At 39.3% G+C, this 14,582-nt stretch overlaps 3 protein-coding genes across 3 annotated transcripts in view; all 3 read right to left on the bottom strand.

The window, feature by feature from the left end:
- Positions 1 to 3,674: 3,674 nt before the first annotated feature.
- Positions 3,675 to 4,628, bottom strand: LOC101633740 (olfactory receptor 6C2-like). Its single transcript, XM_004692474.2, has one exon. It carries the CDS (start codon positions 4,626 to 4,628, stop codon positions 3,675 to 3,677), a length of 954 nt encoding a protein of 317 aa, XP_004692531.1.
- Positions 4,629 to 11,727: 7,099 nt separating this feature from the next.
- On the bottom strand, positions 11,728 to 12,681 carry LOC101633517 (olfactory receptor 6C2-like). The gene has a single exon (XM_004692473.1). It carries the CDS (start codon positions 12,679 to 12,681, stop codon positions 11,728 to 11,730), a length of 954 nt encoding a protein of 317 aa, XP_004692530.1.
- A 196-nt stretch (positions 12,682 to 12,877) lies between these two features.
- Positions 12,878 to 14,582, bottom strand: part of LOC101633287 (olfactory receptor 6C2-like) — a 9,848-nt gene continuing 8,143 nt past the window's right edge. The window contains exons 6-7 of the mRNA XM_004692472.1: positions 14,367 to 14,416; positions 12,878 to 12,924 (exon numbers count right to left, since the gene is read on the bottom strand). Of these exons, the coding sequence (XP_004692529.1) occupies positions 12,878 to 12,924; positions 14,367 to 14,416 (97 nt within the window). The remainder of the gene's footprint in view (positions 12,925 to 14,366; positions 14,417 to 14,582) is intronic.

Raw genomic sequence — 14,582 nt, 5'->3', positions numbered from 1 at the left:
TAGTCAGTTTTTGAATTTTCAATTCAAAAAATATCAGTATGTATATGAATTTTTGAGTACCTGCTATAACTTACACAGGCAAAATGATGACTGTATGTTTTTCTGGTGCCTAGGTAATTTAAGTCATTTTCACCCATCAAGACATGAACAAAAGACACCACCAATCCTCTAAGTACCAGGCAGCAATGGCTATAGGGATGATTTCAGCAAAGGAGCCCTGACCAGCACTCAGAGAAGTGACAGTTATCTAGTAACTGGGAGCCGTTACATGGAACCCCACTGGAGTTGAACCACCCTCAGGACTCCACTAGCCTCCTAACTCGGTGGTGACCCAATTCTCCATCACTCCTTTCTCATCGTCAACCCATGTCTTCTGCTTATCCAGATGTCTGCAGGCTTTGGTCAAGCAAAGGAAGTCAGGTGTATTTTCTATTTCTACAGTTCCAGTAGTATTTACATTTAATGATGTCAATGAATTGTAATGGCAATAATCCAGCAATTTTATATTTATAACTAAGGAAAATATGGTTATATTTTGGCATGAATGGTGATTTGTAAAAAATACACTATTGGGCAATGCACTTCTGAATTTCTCTCAATTAGTCCGTCCCACAGAGCAGTTGTGAGTCACTCACACATTCCTCAGTAGCCTAAACTGCACACTATGGTTGCTGGTAATATCCTATGAAGAAAGGAGTTAATAGGAAACTTTCCATATCTTTACAGGTTCATGCAATGAATATTCCTAATGAATGTAACTGTTTTACATTTTATTTTATAGAACAAAATAACAACAGAATTGACTCTTTTCCACTTTATCATTTTAATTTTAAACATAGAAATCTGGTATTTTATAAGGAAATAAAATGTTGTGCAAAAGCACTGAAACTAAACAAAACATACTTACTCTCCTGGAAGACAAAAGTGGCTTCAGTTGAGTATGCAGTCGTGAGAGTCTCAGATGAAAATGAAAGTGAGAGCAGAGTCAGTCTATCCGTGACTGGCCTGTCACACAACTGTGCACAATTCCTCCACATCTGTGGGAACATCCATGACAACAGATCTCCATGATTCCGCACAGGCTCTCTGGTGCCCTGCCCTGCCCCAAGTCTGGGACATACTGTCTGTATCTAGGACTAGAGCAGAAGCACTTATTTCTACCTTTTTGTATAATCCAATTTTAGTATATGTGCTGCTGAAGCAAGCACAAACACTTGTTTTAAAGTATGACAAATGAACAAAAATGAAAGATGATATAATGACTATATAAAAAATATTTTAAAATTAATGAAAACATAATAAGACACTGTTGACCCAAAAAAAATTTTTTTAATACTAAAAGTTTGACAAATTAAGGTGATATTTATAAATTTCAGAAAATAATTCCTAATATCTCTGGACATAACCTTTACAGAACAATCTTAGATCTCTGTCATCTGTCTTTTATGGACGTGCAAGGACCATGCAGATGAATAAAAAGCCATTTATGACCAAAGTGAAAACATGATAATGACTCTAGTGAGAACTAAATATTGGCAAAGCCCTACAGAGACATCAGTGGGAGCAGAGTCCCTGGGGACAACACGATGCAGCAACTTTGCCTGTTGAGAAAACAAATTCTGGCAACTCTTCAACTCAGAATGGAAAGTGTGGGAAAAAGTAAGAAGTGTGACATCAAACTACCTCATGCCTTGTCCTTTCACAGTTTGGGGTCCAGGTGAGGATACTTTGCTGTAACTAGGTCAGTATTCTCAGTCCTCTGGTCTGTACTTGCCACGCAGCACTCCATGGAGAGACCAGGCGTCGTTCTTTGAAGACTGAGGGCAGATTTGAGACACTTTTTAGAATCAGCCCAAGGGCGAATCCCTTAGGCGAGATAGATTGACCCATGATCCCTGCAGCATCAGGGAAAGACCAGCAATGGCACATGGACGGCCGTACAGCTGAGCTGAGGGGACCCCTTCCAGAAACTGAGGTTCCCGTGTGGCCACTGCTAGGATACAGGGACAGTTGTTCCTTCATATTAAGTTAACTCATTTACCTTCTCGCATCATTGTTACTTTTCTTTTGGTTCCTACATCAGGGTTAGACCCCCATAATCTCCCAACCACACACACCAGTGATCCACACTGAAGTCCCTCGTGCTTCTCCCTGCCTGTTTGGGCTCCTGTCCATCCCCTCCCCTGATGACGCCTCAGATCTATGGTCAGCTAGCAAGTTTTGTCTTTTGCATGACCCTTTGCTCAGTTTCTCATAGTCTACAAATCAGTGACAACATTCCCTGTTTATCTGCCTCCTGACTTAATTTGCGTAGCCTAATCCTTTCAAGTTCCATCCATGTTGCCATAAATGGCCTGAGTGTACCTATTCTGGTCATTAAGTAGTATTCTATTGTGAAGGTAAACCACATTGCTTGATTCATTCATCTATTGTGGGGCATGCAGGTATGTTCTCTCTCTTGGCTACTGTAAATAATGCTGCAATAAACCTAGGAGTACATGTCCCCTTGCACATTAGTGTTTTGCATTCCATGGTTACATTCCTAACAGTAGAAAAGCTGAATCTCCTGGTTTATCAGTTGTTAGTGTTTTCATGGCTTTCCATAGTGACTGGACCAGATTACTTTCCAGGCATTCAGAGACCGTTTTTTTATCTCAGTAACCATATGCTAAATGGAAAACTGTTGATTTCATGAGTGCATCATTAAAACAAATAGACCTTCAGATTTATTCAGATGAGTATTCTTAGCAGCATTTTCTAAGGGTTCTTTTGGATTATCATTACATAGATGATCAGTCATGTTAGCAGAAGCAGGCTGGGAAGATGGTAAGCTCAGACTAAAGGTGGCATTTTCCACCCTCCTTGACATACCAGTAACATCTTATGATTGGCATTAACTGCTGGCATGTCCCAGGATGGCCTGGTCAGGGTGGAAGGTGGTCGGTATGAGACTCAGAAACAGCAGCCACAGAGGGCTTGTGAATACCAAAATCCTCACAAACATCAAAAACTTTATGATTTTTTTTAAAGATTCATTTATTTATTCATACGGAGCTGGGGTACCTTCCAGAGATGTGGAGGGTGAGAGGACTCACCAAAGACAGAGTGCAGAACAGGCAGATTGACGAAGTACACTGCTGAGGGGAGCAGCGGGCGGGTCAGGAGAGGTCTGCCGCACTATGTGGTCTCCTCCGCAGCAGGCAGGAATCGAACTCCTGCGGAAGTGGCTTTAGCTTCTTAATGCTGTGCTTTAACCTGCTGCGCCACCAGGGAGGGCCCAAAAAAAACTTTAAGATTTTTAAAAATTTTAAATAGACCAAATGAATCTTTAAGCCATAAGAAACTGTAATTATGTTTTACCATTATGAAGAATTTCTTTAATTTCAAAGGACAGACATATTCTCAAGAAACCTGAATACTGTTCTTCTTTTTGTCCTTCTCAAAGCATATATGTGTCTATTCACTTAAGTAGATAAGGAGAAAGACAAATCCAGGCAGATAACTGCTGATTCTGAAACATTTTCTGTTCGTGTGTCATTTTTTTAAAAAACTGAGAAGGAAGTACACAAGAAATATGGAGTAATTGGTTCATAATTTGTATTAAATAGCAGCAGAATTGTAGATCAAGAAGAAGAAAAAGGGCTTGACACCTTAGAAAGTATTATTTTGGATCCCTATTTCAACATTCCCCTAATTCCTTGAGAGGGGTACAATTTTGTGACCAAGTCATTAAAGGCTTGTTTCACCTGTTTGTTTCTTAGTGTGTAAATAAAGGGGTTCAACATGGGCGAGATGGAAGTAGGTAATAATGCGATCCCCTTATTCATGGTCATTTCATCTTTTGCTGAAGGTTTGGTGTAGATAAAGATGCAGCTGCCATAGGAAATGCAAATCACAATCATGTGGGAGGAGCAGGTGGAAAATGCCTTCTTCCTTTGCTGTGCTGACGGGATCCTTAGGATTGTTCTGATGATATAAGCGTAGGACAAAACCACACACACGAGAGTCAGGATGAAGACCAGCACAGAGCAGGCAACAACCAGCTGCTCTAAGAGCCACGTATCTGAGCATGAGATCTTCATCAGTGGATTCGCATCACAGAAAAAGTGATCAAGGGCATTTGAGTCACAGAATTCCAGGCCCAAAAACATAACAAATACTGGGGTTATCATCAATGAGGTCATCATCCAACAGCCTAAGACAAGCATTTTGCAGACCCTGTTGTTCATGATAGTCACATAGTGCAGGGGTTTGCAGATGGCCACGTACCGGTCATAGGACATGACGGTCAAGAGAAAATATCCCGTTACTGCAAATAGGTCTGTTAAAAATAGTTGACTTAGACAAGCATTATAAGAAAAGTTCCTGTCACCTGTTGATAGACTGTACAAGAACCGAGGAATGCAGGCAGAAGTGAATGAAATTTCTAAGAAGGAAAAATTTTGGAGAAAGTAGTACATGGCAGTTTTAAGGTGGGAATCCACCAATATGAGGAAAATGATGATCAGGTTTCCTGTTATGCTCAACATGTAGGAGATAAATAGAAATACGAAAATCAGAATCTGCAGTTGTGGGTCATCTGTTAGTCCCAGGAGGATGAAGGTGGTTATCGCTGTGTGGTTTCTCATTCCTGGCTCCTGTATTCCTCAAACTGTGTGTAAAACAGGGAGAGGTGAAACTTGAATAAAAGAGAATGTTCTATTCAGAATGGTTTTAGGTTAGGAAAGTCAATCCACATAAGTTATTTGGCTTTATGATGTTATTTTAAAATTCTGCTCTTGGTCCCTTTAAATGTCATCTGATTGGTTTGAAATCTTGCACCTTACACATGATGAACACAATCAGGTTAATATATATGCACACATAACCCATGAACTTGGATATCAGAAACAAAATTTTCAAGAAAAACACAACCTTTACCATCCCTTCTCTCATGACACATTTTTAATCTCCTGCATTCCAAGTGATTATTAGTATATTAAATCCATGTTATAATTGCTAATAAGTCATGACCTGTGGTATGGCAGTAACAGAATTTCTTCAGGATTCATCCAGCAACAATATAGTAAAATGACAGGATCATTACACACACTTTCAAAAACTTGCTCTTTACTGACTAATCCTTGAAATCGATCATTCACAACATGTGACTATTTCCCCACAAGTCATCACTGGTGACATTAAGATGTACATTTTTCCCAAGAACTTTTCCATATTTACCAACTAAAATTTAGCTGTGTTTAATGGATCAGCTTAATTTTTTCCCTGGACGTAGTTTAATATGAGACATTTATAACTGCATCTGGGACAAAAGTTAGGGACACTACCCCACCTACAACAAACCTACAAACACATTCAGTTATAACCAACATCACCTGGCAGATACTTGAATGTTTATGGCTGAACCAGATTTTCTTGATGACCCATTTTTCCCTAGTACAAAATACAGAGAGTTTATTATTCACAGGAAAAGGTTTTATCTGTGAGAAAATGACCTAATGAATTTGTGGGCAATGAAGTCACCTACCTCCATCACTCATCACACAATTCAATCTTTATGAAACCAAACTAAAGCTTGGTTCTTATGGTCCATAAATAGCCTAACTTTTCTCTATTCATAATTTTTTATCTGCCCATGAAAACTTCTTTTCCTTTTTCCACCACAATGATGTCAGTGTGCCTGAAATATTCAGGGATATTTTCTATCATGTTGCACTCTAGTCTATTCTCATAAATAATGTAATTTCAAATAGACTGATGATTCCCAAATGTATATGTTTAAGGGTAAATAAACCTTTATATATTCTGTCTTCAAAATTCAAATTACCCTTAGACAGCTAGATTGGACTAAAAAATTATCAGTTGATGTTTGCCGCTTACTACCTGAATGCTCTTGGCAAAAGGAACCATTCTCTGCTCTTTTCTGTGTAAAACAGATATAAATATGTACCTCTTGGGTTGTACTGAGAAATTGACACTATTGAGCAAAAAATTCCTATAATTCTATCAGGGGCAGGGTAAATACCCATCACTTCTTAATATACTGAATACTCTTATCTTTTTTTTCCCCTCTGAAGTCCCTTTCACATGCAAAATTCAGCAATTGAAACCTCATACCACGTTTAGTTCTACTGTTAATACAAACTTCTCAGATAGACAGTTTTTATTTCTTCTCTTTCCTAAGTTCAGGAGAAGTAGTTGTTATCAACTAATTGGGAACCTTTATAAGAAACCCCATTGGAACTGAACCTTCTGAAACAAATTAAGAAAATTCTTAAACCCTCAGGATTTCACCAACAACCTAACTCAATTCATGACTGAGATTCTACACCACTAATATAGGAGTTGGGTTATCAAATACAGGCTTTGATAAAGTAAATTAAATCAGGTGTATTTTTTATTTGTGTGCTTCAAGTAGCATTTATATTTAATGATGTCCATGAACTATGATGACAATATTGCCACAAATTTGATATTTTTAATGAAGGAAAATAGGATTACATTTTGGCAAAAATAGTAATTTATGAAAACTACTAGGGCACATCAATTCTGAATGTCCATCATAATATTCTGTTCCAAAACAGCTAGTGAGTTCATTCTGTTTCCTTCTTAAAAACTTATACTCCGGCCCTCCCTGGTGGCGCAGCGGGTTAAAGCACAACACAAAGAAACTTAAGCCACTTCCTCATCAGTTCGATTCCCGCCTGCCCCGGAGGTGACCACATGGCGCAGCAGACCTCTCCTGACCCGCCCGCTGCTCCCCTCAGCAGTGTACCTCGTCGATCTGCCTGTCCTGCTCCCCACTCTGTCTCTGGTGAAGCCTGTCACCGCCCCTGAGCCTCTAGCCTGGACCCCAGTTCTGTATGCACAAATAAATAAATCTTTAAAAAAAAAAAAAAAAAACTTATACTCCATACTATGATGGGGGTAATATGTCCATGAAGAAAAAATAGAGACAGAAATTGATTGAAATCTCTACTGATGATTTCAACAAATATCCCTACTGAATCTAATAGCTTAACATTTTATTTTGTAGAACAAAAAAATTAGAAGTAACAGTTCTTTCCCTGATATATCTACATTATTATCATTTTAATTTAAGCATGGAAATCTCACATTTTACTGAAACCAAGGAACTAGAATATTAAATAAAAAACACTGAAATTCACAAACAAAATATCCTTACTTTCTTGGAAGACAAAACTAGCTTTAGCTGAGTATGCAGTGGTGAGAGTCTCAAGAAGAAAGTGAAAGTGTGAGGAGAGTCCGTCTGTCTGTGAATGGCCCAGCAAAGAGCTGTGCGTGTTTCCGCCACATCTTGAAACATCTGTGACAGCAGGTCTCCATGATTCCCGCACAGACTCTCTTCAGTGTCCTCTCCAGCCCCGAGTCTGAACCACAGTGCCTGTATCTAGGACTAGAGCAAAAGCATTTATTTTAAAAACTTGGCAAGTGTAAGGTGAATTGTAGAAGATTCAGAAAAATCATTCCTGATATCTCAGGACATAAATTTCATACAATGAATTTAGATGCTTTGTCATCTGTATTTTATGGACATGCAAGGACCATCGGAGTGAATAAAGGGCCCTTTGTGACCAAAGTGCAAACATGATAATGACTCTAAGGAGAAGAAATGTTGGCACAGTCCTGCAGGACGTCAGTGGGAGCAGCGTCCTTGGGGACAATAGGATGCAACAATTTTGCCTAATGAAAAATAAGTATCTGGCAATATTTCTACTCACATAAAAAATTAGTTTACAAAAAATGTAAACTAATTTTGCACCTAATTTTTTTTATTTTTATTTATAACAGTTTATTTTTACATCATTTTGTACATTTTTTTTTCCCATCTCAATTGTAATCCCCGCGGGTGCAGCTAATTTTTATAGGATAACATACGAATATACATAATAGCAATATATTTACCTACTTAAAAGTAAGAATTATTACTATTTTCCTTATGAGTATATTTGCCTTATTCCTTTTCCTCACAGCATTCTCTATGTCATCTGCAAGGACTGAAAATAGAAGCATGTCACAAATCTAATCCTGACAAAAAAATTTCAGATCTTGGAAAAGAGGAGAGTAACCATGGGTTCTTAAAATAGCCTTGTTAGACAGGGTCAGCCTGGAAGCCTAGCAAGAAAATGTATTTGCATTTCACTTTGCTCTTTACTGTTTGCTTAATGTCCAGCTACCATGAGATTATACATATTTTTTTTAACTCAGTATGTTAGAAATTATCATACGAGATGAAAACAACGTTGTACCCTTTAGGACAAGAGCTATTTGAAAAATGTTTTTCATAGTCCTTGATTCTAACATCTTTAGTCCATGAATACCTCTCTGGACAAGTTTCGCCATTTACCAGCTTGATGGTAAAGTTGACTGAAGGATTTTGTTTGCATTCATTCATCATAGGTCAAGATTGTCAACTTTTTTTTCTTTTTTTTCAGATAAATGCCAGGTATAAGTAAACTCCATAGAATGAAATTTCTTTTTAATTTTGGAGAACTTTCCAAACTCCTTTCCATGACTGCACCAATGTACATTTCCAGCAACAGGGTACAAACATCTTTTTCTCCACATTCTCTTCAACATTTGTTTCTTGTCTTTCATTGTATGATTATGTCATTGGTTTAAAATATTGTCTTTAAGGATATAAGTTCCCAAGTCTACGTGTATATTGTCACACCAGACCCACCACCAAAGTCTATGCAGATGGCATAGAGTATGCGAGGAAAAGGAATGAGGCAAATATCCTCATAAGGAAAATAGTAATAATTCTTACTTTTAAGTAGGTAACTATATCGCTATTATGTATATTCGTATGTTATCCTATAAAAATTAAAATATTAAAATATTGTCTTTGTTTTAAGGATATAAGTTCCCAAGTCTACATGTATATTGTCACACCAGACCCACCACCAAAGTCACAAGTATCCTCCAACAGAGAGCATGAAGTTTCCCTTTTCTCTCCATCTCACCAACACTGGCTGTTTATGGTCTTTGGTATCAGCTATTCTCCTGGAGTTGCGGTGGTTTCTCATTCTGGTTTTGATTTACATTTCTCTGATAAGTGATGATGAATATTTTTTTCAAGTGCTGATTAGCCATCTGTATGTCCTCCTCTTTTGGATTGTTTGGCTTTGTTGTGTTAAATGTAAGGTGGGGTCAGCCTGGCAAGGCAGGGAGGTGAGAACCTTGAATCTGGGGCTGTTACTGTCTGCATACCTCGAGCTTCCTCACCTTGAGCCTCCTAAAGTCGGGGACCCACCTGCATTCCGGGAATCACCTCTGCATGGCTGGTATACAGATAAGTGTTACTGATTAATTGTCTTGGAGAAAGAAAAGCAAAGCAGCTTCCCTACCCTGGAGAAACTCACTGTACTCTCCAGCGGGTGCGACTTCACTGACCTCTACTCTGTCTTTTAGGTCTGTGAGACCCCTGTCTCCAGGAGCACAATCAAGTTCCTACTTGTTAGAAACTTGGCCAGACCTTCCATCTTTCAACTGCACCAAGCCTGCTGAGCCTTTCATCATATAAGCTCTGTGTAGACCCAGTCTACAGTAGACCCAGACATCAGTCCCTCAAGAAGTGTTTGGTGTGCACATATCATCAGCCTCTTGCTAAGGTGTCCAGATAAGGACATCGCCAAAAAGTCAGAACAAAATCTCTGATGCTCATGATCCTGGCTACAAGATTCATGTTAACTTTGAAGCTGAATGTCACAACACATTTCAAAAGATCACAAGTTATGATGAAGTGGAATTTATCAGCATGCAAGGACTTTTCAACATGCAAATCCACCGATGTGTTCCTTCACAAAATGAGAGCTAAGTGTCATATGAGCATCTCAGTAGATACCAAAAAAGAAGTTAACAAGATTCAGCACCCATTTATGATAAAAACTATGAGTACGGGAGGGATGTCCCTAATCAAAGACCACAGAGGACAGACCCACTCCACGTCATCCTCACTGGGAAGGACCCTGAAAGCTTTGCCTGAAAGACAGGACAGGTCAGGGATTCCCTCTCACTGCCATTGCCCAGGTTCCCAAGTAGCTGAGCAGCGGCCACTGAGTGTGCCCTCCACAACGTCACTCTGCAGTCCCTGCCCTGGGCACTGTGCTGGTCCGCAGTTGGCAGCCATGGACAGTGTGTGTAGGAACAAGGGCTTACAGTCTTTTTAGAGAAGAGTCTTCATGTAACTGAGGAAATGCCTAGGAGAGCATGTCTGGACCGCACGGGGTTTCCCTATTTGTTCTGGAAGGAGTCACCGCTCTATTTCCCACGGAGGCTGCTCCAAAGTGCACGCGCACCGACAGCGGGTAGAGTCCTTATTCTCAGTATCTTTGTAGACATGCAGACATTCACCCGTCACCGTCACCACATCCCCTGTGTCAGAACACATGCCTCCCTTTTCGGTGTTCTGCCTCCGCTCCAAGCAGAGTGGCTCTGATTGATATTTGCCTGTTAATTGTTTTTAATCTACTATGATTATTTTCTCCTGGTCCTTCTCTTGGTTCCCCATATTCCTCCCATAAGTTAAACCATCCAATATTTTTTCTTTTTCCTTCCGGTGATTTCACTGAGCACAGTCCCTCTCAACTCTGTCTCTAGTGCATGAGTTTGACTTTTCCGGCTGCTGAGTCGTTTTCTACTGCGCATTAGTACATCTTCTTGATCCAGTCACCTTGGTGGGGGCGTTTGGTGGTTGCCATGGCCGCCTATAGTAAACAGTGCTGGACTAAACATAGGGGTGCAGATGTCCCTTTGAATGAACGTTTGTGTGTCCTTGGGTAGATGCTAGGAGTGGATTGCTGAGTCACAGGAAGCCCATTTTCGTAGTCATGGAACCTCCACACAGCTCCCCACAGCGGTCGGGCCCATTTGCATTCCCGCCAGCCGTGTGAGAGAGCTCCTTTTCTCCACATCCGTGCCAACATTTTGTTTCCTGTGTTTTAATAAATAGTGCCATTCCTGCTGGTGTAAGGTGGTATCTCATTGATGAACAACAAAAAGGGAAAACGTTTAGTATTTCTTTTTCTGAGTTCACATTCACTAAAGATTACATGCTGAAATACTGGAGTCCGTCCACATCCCCCGATCAAAACCCTTGAAAGAAAAAGAAACTGTATACCTAGAAAACACAACAGTTCACTTACAAAATGATTTTGACAGTTGAAAACTAGTTTTCCACATGACAGAAAGACTTACATGTTTAAACTCAGAGAAAGAATGCACCCTACTTATACTCTAAAACTTATTTTCCTTTAGGAAAAAATAATTATTGAAAGACTTAAATATTTTTATTATCTAGGATTTTAAAGAATATTTTTAAATGTCTAAAAACTAGATGAAGTGATCTGAAATCTTCAAACTGTCAGAAACTGTCAGTATGTTTTCCCATCCTAGGATATTTCATCACATTCCAAGGGACAACCATATTCTCATGAAATCAGAATATTGTTGTTCTTAATGTTATCTTCAAAGCAGATATGTGTCTATAAGCAGATTAAGGCAGAGTGAGGTAGACATATGCAGGCCCATAAGTGATGATTCTTAAATGCTTTTGTGTTCATGTAGCTTAAAAAAAAAAAATGAGAAGATGGTATGTAATCAGAGGTACAGAGTGACTTGTTCACAGCTTGCATTAAATAGAAAGAGAAATTTAGATCAGGAAGTAAAATGGGGTAGAAACTTGAGTAAATATATTATTCAACCTTACCTCAATATTCCTCTAATTCCTTGAGAGGAATACAATTTTGTGATTAAGCCATTAAAGGCTTCTATCACTTGTTTATTCCTGAGAGTATAAATAAATGGGTTCAACATGGGGGAAATGGAAGCAGGTAATAGCGTAACCCTCTTATTCATGGTCATGTCATCTTTTGCTGAAGGTTTGGTGTAGATAAAGATGCAGCTGCCATAGGAGATAGAAAGCACAATTATGTGGGACGAGCAGGTGGAAAACGCCTTCTTCCTTTGCTGGGTTGACGGGAACCTCAGGATTGTTCTGATGATATAAACGTAGGACAAAACCACGCACACGAGAGTTAGGATGAAGACCAAAACTGAGAAGACAACAATCATCTGCTCTAAGAACCATGTATCTGAACATGAGATCTTTATCAAAGGGTTCGCATCACAGCCGAAGTGGTCGATGGCATTGGAATTGCAGAACTCCAGACCCAGTAACAAAATAAAGAATGGCAACACCAGCAACAAAGTCGTCATCCAACAGCAGAAGACAAGCATTTTGCAGACCCTGCGGTTCATGATGGTCACATAGTGCAGGGGTTTGCAGATGGCCACGTACCGGTCATAGGACATGACGGTCAGGAGAAAAAATTGTACTATGGCAAACAAATATATAAAAAATACCTGGCTTAGACAAGCACTATAGGAAATGGTCCTGTCGCCTGTTGATAGATTGTACAAGTACCTGGGAATGCAGGAAGAAGTGAATGAAATTTCTAAGAAGGAAAAATTTTGGAGAAAGTAGTACATGGCAGTTTTAAGGTGGGAATCCACCAATATGAGGAGGATGATGGTCATGTTCCCTGTTATGCTCAACAGGTAGGCGATGAATAGAAATATGAAAGTCAGGATCTGCAGTTCTGGGTCATCTGTTAGTCCCAGGAAGATGAAGGTGGTCACTGCTGTGTGGTTCCTCATTCCTGGGCTCCTAAATTCCTCCCCAAGTATGTGCAAGCCGGGAGAAATGAGAACCAGGAAAAATGAAGGAAGATTATCTTCACATGGGTTTTCAGTTAGAAAAGGCAAGTCATTTACAGGTTTTCAGTTAGAAAAGGCAAGTCATTTACTTGACTAGTGATGTTATTTTAAAACCATGCTTTTGGGCCTTTACATTTCACTTGTTTGGTGTGAATTCTTGAACCTCAACAATTACAAGCACACCTATAAAGAGAATTACATTTGACCTGTCATCAGGTTATTCTGTACACACTTAACACATGAAATTGCATATCACAATGAAAATTTAAGAAATAACTAAACTTTATCTTCCATTCTCCCATGACCATTTCTTAACCTAGCTAATTAAAAATAAGTATTAGTGTCATTAAATCAAGGTTTCAATTGCTAACTAGCCATGAGCAATGGTTTGGCAATAACATAGAACTGCTTAAAGATTCAGTCAACAATAACATTGCATAAAGAATGACAGAACCATGTCACACTCTTCAAATATATGCTCTTTTACCAGTGAATTTTTGAAGTAATTTAATTCACGGCATGTGACTGTTTCCCACAAACAATCATTGGTTAACGATGTGTATTTTTCCCAAGCATTTTCCCCGTACTGAGAAACTAGTTGGTCATTGATGGGCTTGCGCCATGTTTGCCACGATGAGCTGTAAACACCTGTGGTAGTGCTGATGCTGACACCCCTGTGCCTCGGGGCAGCTGTGGAGGTCTCTGCCCCACCGCTGAGTGAAGCCTTCCAGGAAGCCCCAAAGAACATCTCGTTATAACCAGCATCACCTGACTCATGAGTGCGATGAGTTACTTGAGTGTTTATGCCTCAGCCTGACTTTCCTGATAACCCATTTTTTTGTCTTTATTGCAATCACAGAGTTTTTTCACAAAAGGATTAATTAGAGAGAATGACCTGCTGAAATTGTGGAGAACAGGCAATATCACATCTATTAATGATTTCAATCTGTGTTTGACTCACTAAAACCCATTCTATCTCTTCTAATCAGTTCATATTATTAGCTAGGTCAGTATTAAATGGATGTTTTAGTTTCAAGTTTTAATATTTCCATAATTTTCTCTAATTTCTGATTTTCAGATTAGTCTTGACTATACTAGAGCTTGTACAGAGATCAGAACTGTAAAATATTTTCTGGGAATTATCTTAATTGTTAAGTAAAGTATAGTGACTTTGAGTGATTCCATATATATTAGGCACTATCAAACCTAGATTATATCATCCTAGATATTGTGCTCACTTGATATTGATATTCCTGGGTTGCTTTTTTTTTCTGATTTACTCTTTGTAGGTAACTTTTTCTTTCTACATCTTTATAACATTAATACTTGTCAGATTTTACACCCATTTTCTTTTTATGGGACATTCTTTAAGTATGATTGGTTCAATATAGGGTTTAAAAAATTAGGCAAATAACTGGTTGGTCATCATCATACTGACAATGTTACAGGGTAGCCCAGAGTCGACTAGGACGCCTGTCTGTGGGGCCTCACCCGCCCACTCACAATTCAGTTATACTGCAAGTACACACAAAAGGGTCAATAACGGGTTTATTTACAAAAAGGGGAAAGGATTAAGAAACAACCGAGGAAAAGAGAGAGGGATAAAAGTAACTGGAATACCTTACCGGCTTGGCTGACTGAAAATATCCAGTCTCGTGGGCTGGAGAGCCGTTTCCTGAGAGACAGCGAGAGACACAATCGCACCCTATTTATCCTCAAATGTCCCAGAATTCCTGCTAGCTCCGCCCTTGGGTCCTTGCAGTTCTTTCCCTGGTACTGCTGGGAGTTGTAGTTTCCAATCACTGGAGCAGGGGTGGAGTCCAGAAAGCTGGAGTAGGGGT

The sequence above is a fragment of the Condylura cristata genome, unplaced genomic scaffold (assembly GCF_000260355.1).
Source record: "Condylura cristata isolate star-nosed mole 26May11 unplaced genomic scaffold, ConCri1.0 scaffold00034, whole genome shotgun sequence".
NCBI classification, from domain to species: Eukaryota; Metazoa; Chordata; class Mammalia; order Eulipotyphla; family Talpidae; genus Condylura; species Condylura cristata.
This window is presented reverse-complemented; position numbering and strand designations above follow the sequence as displayed.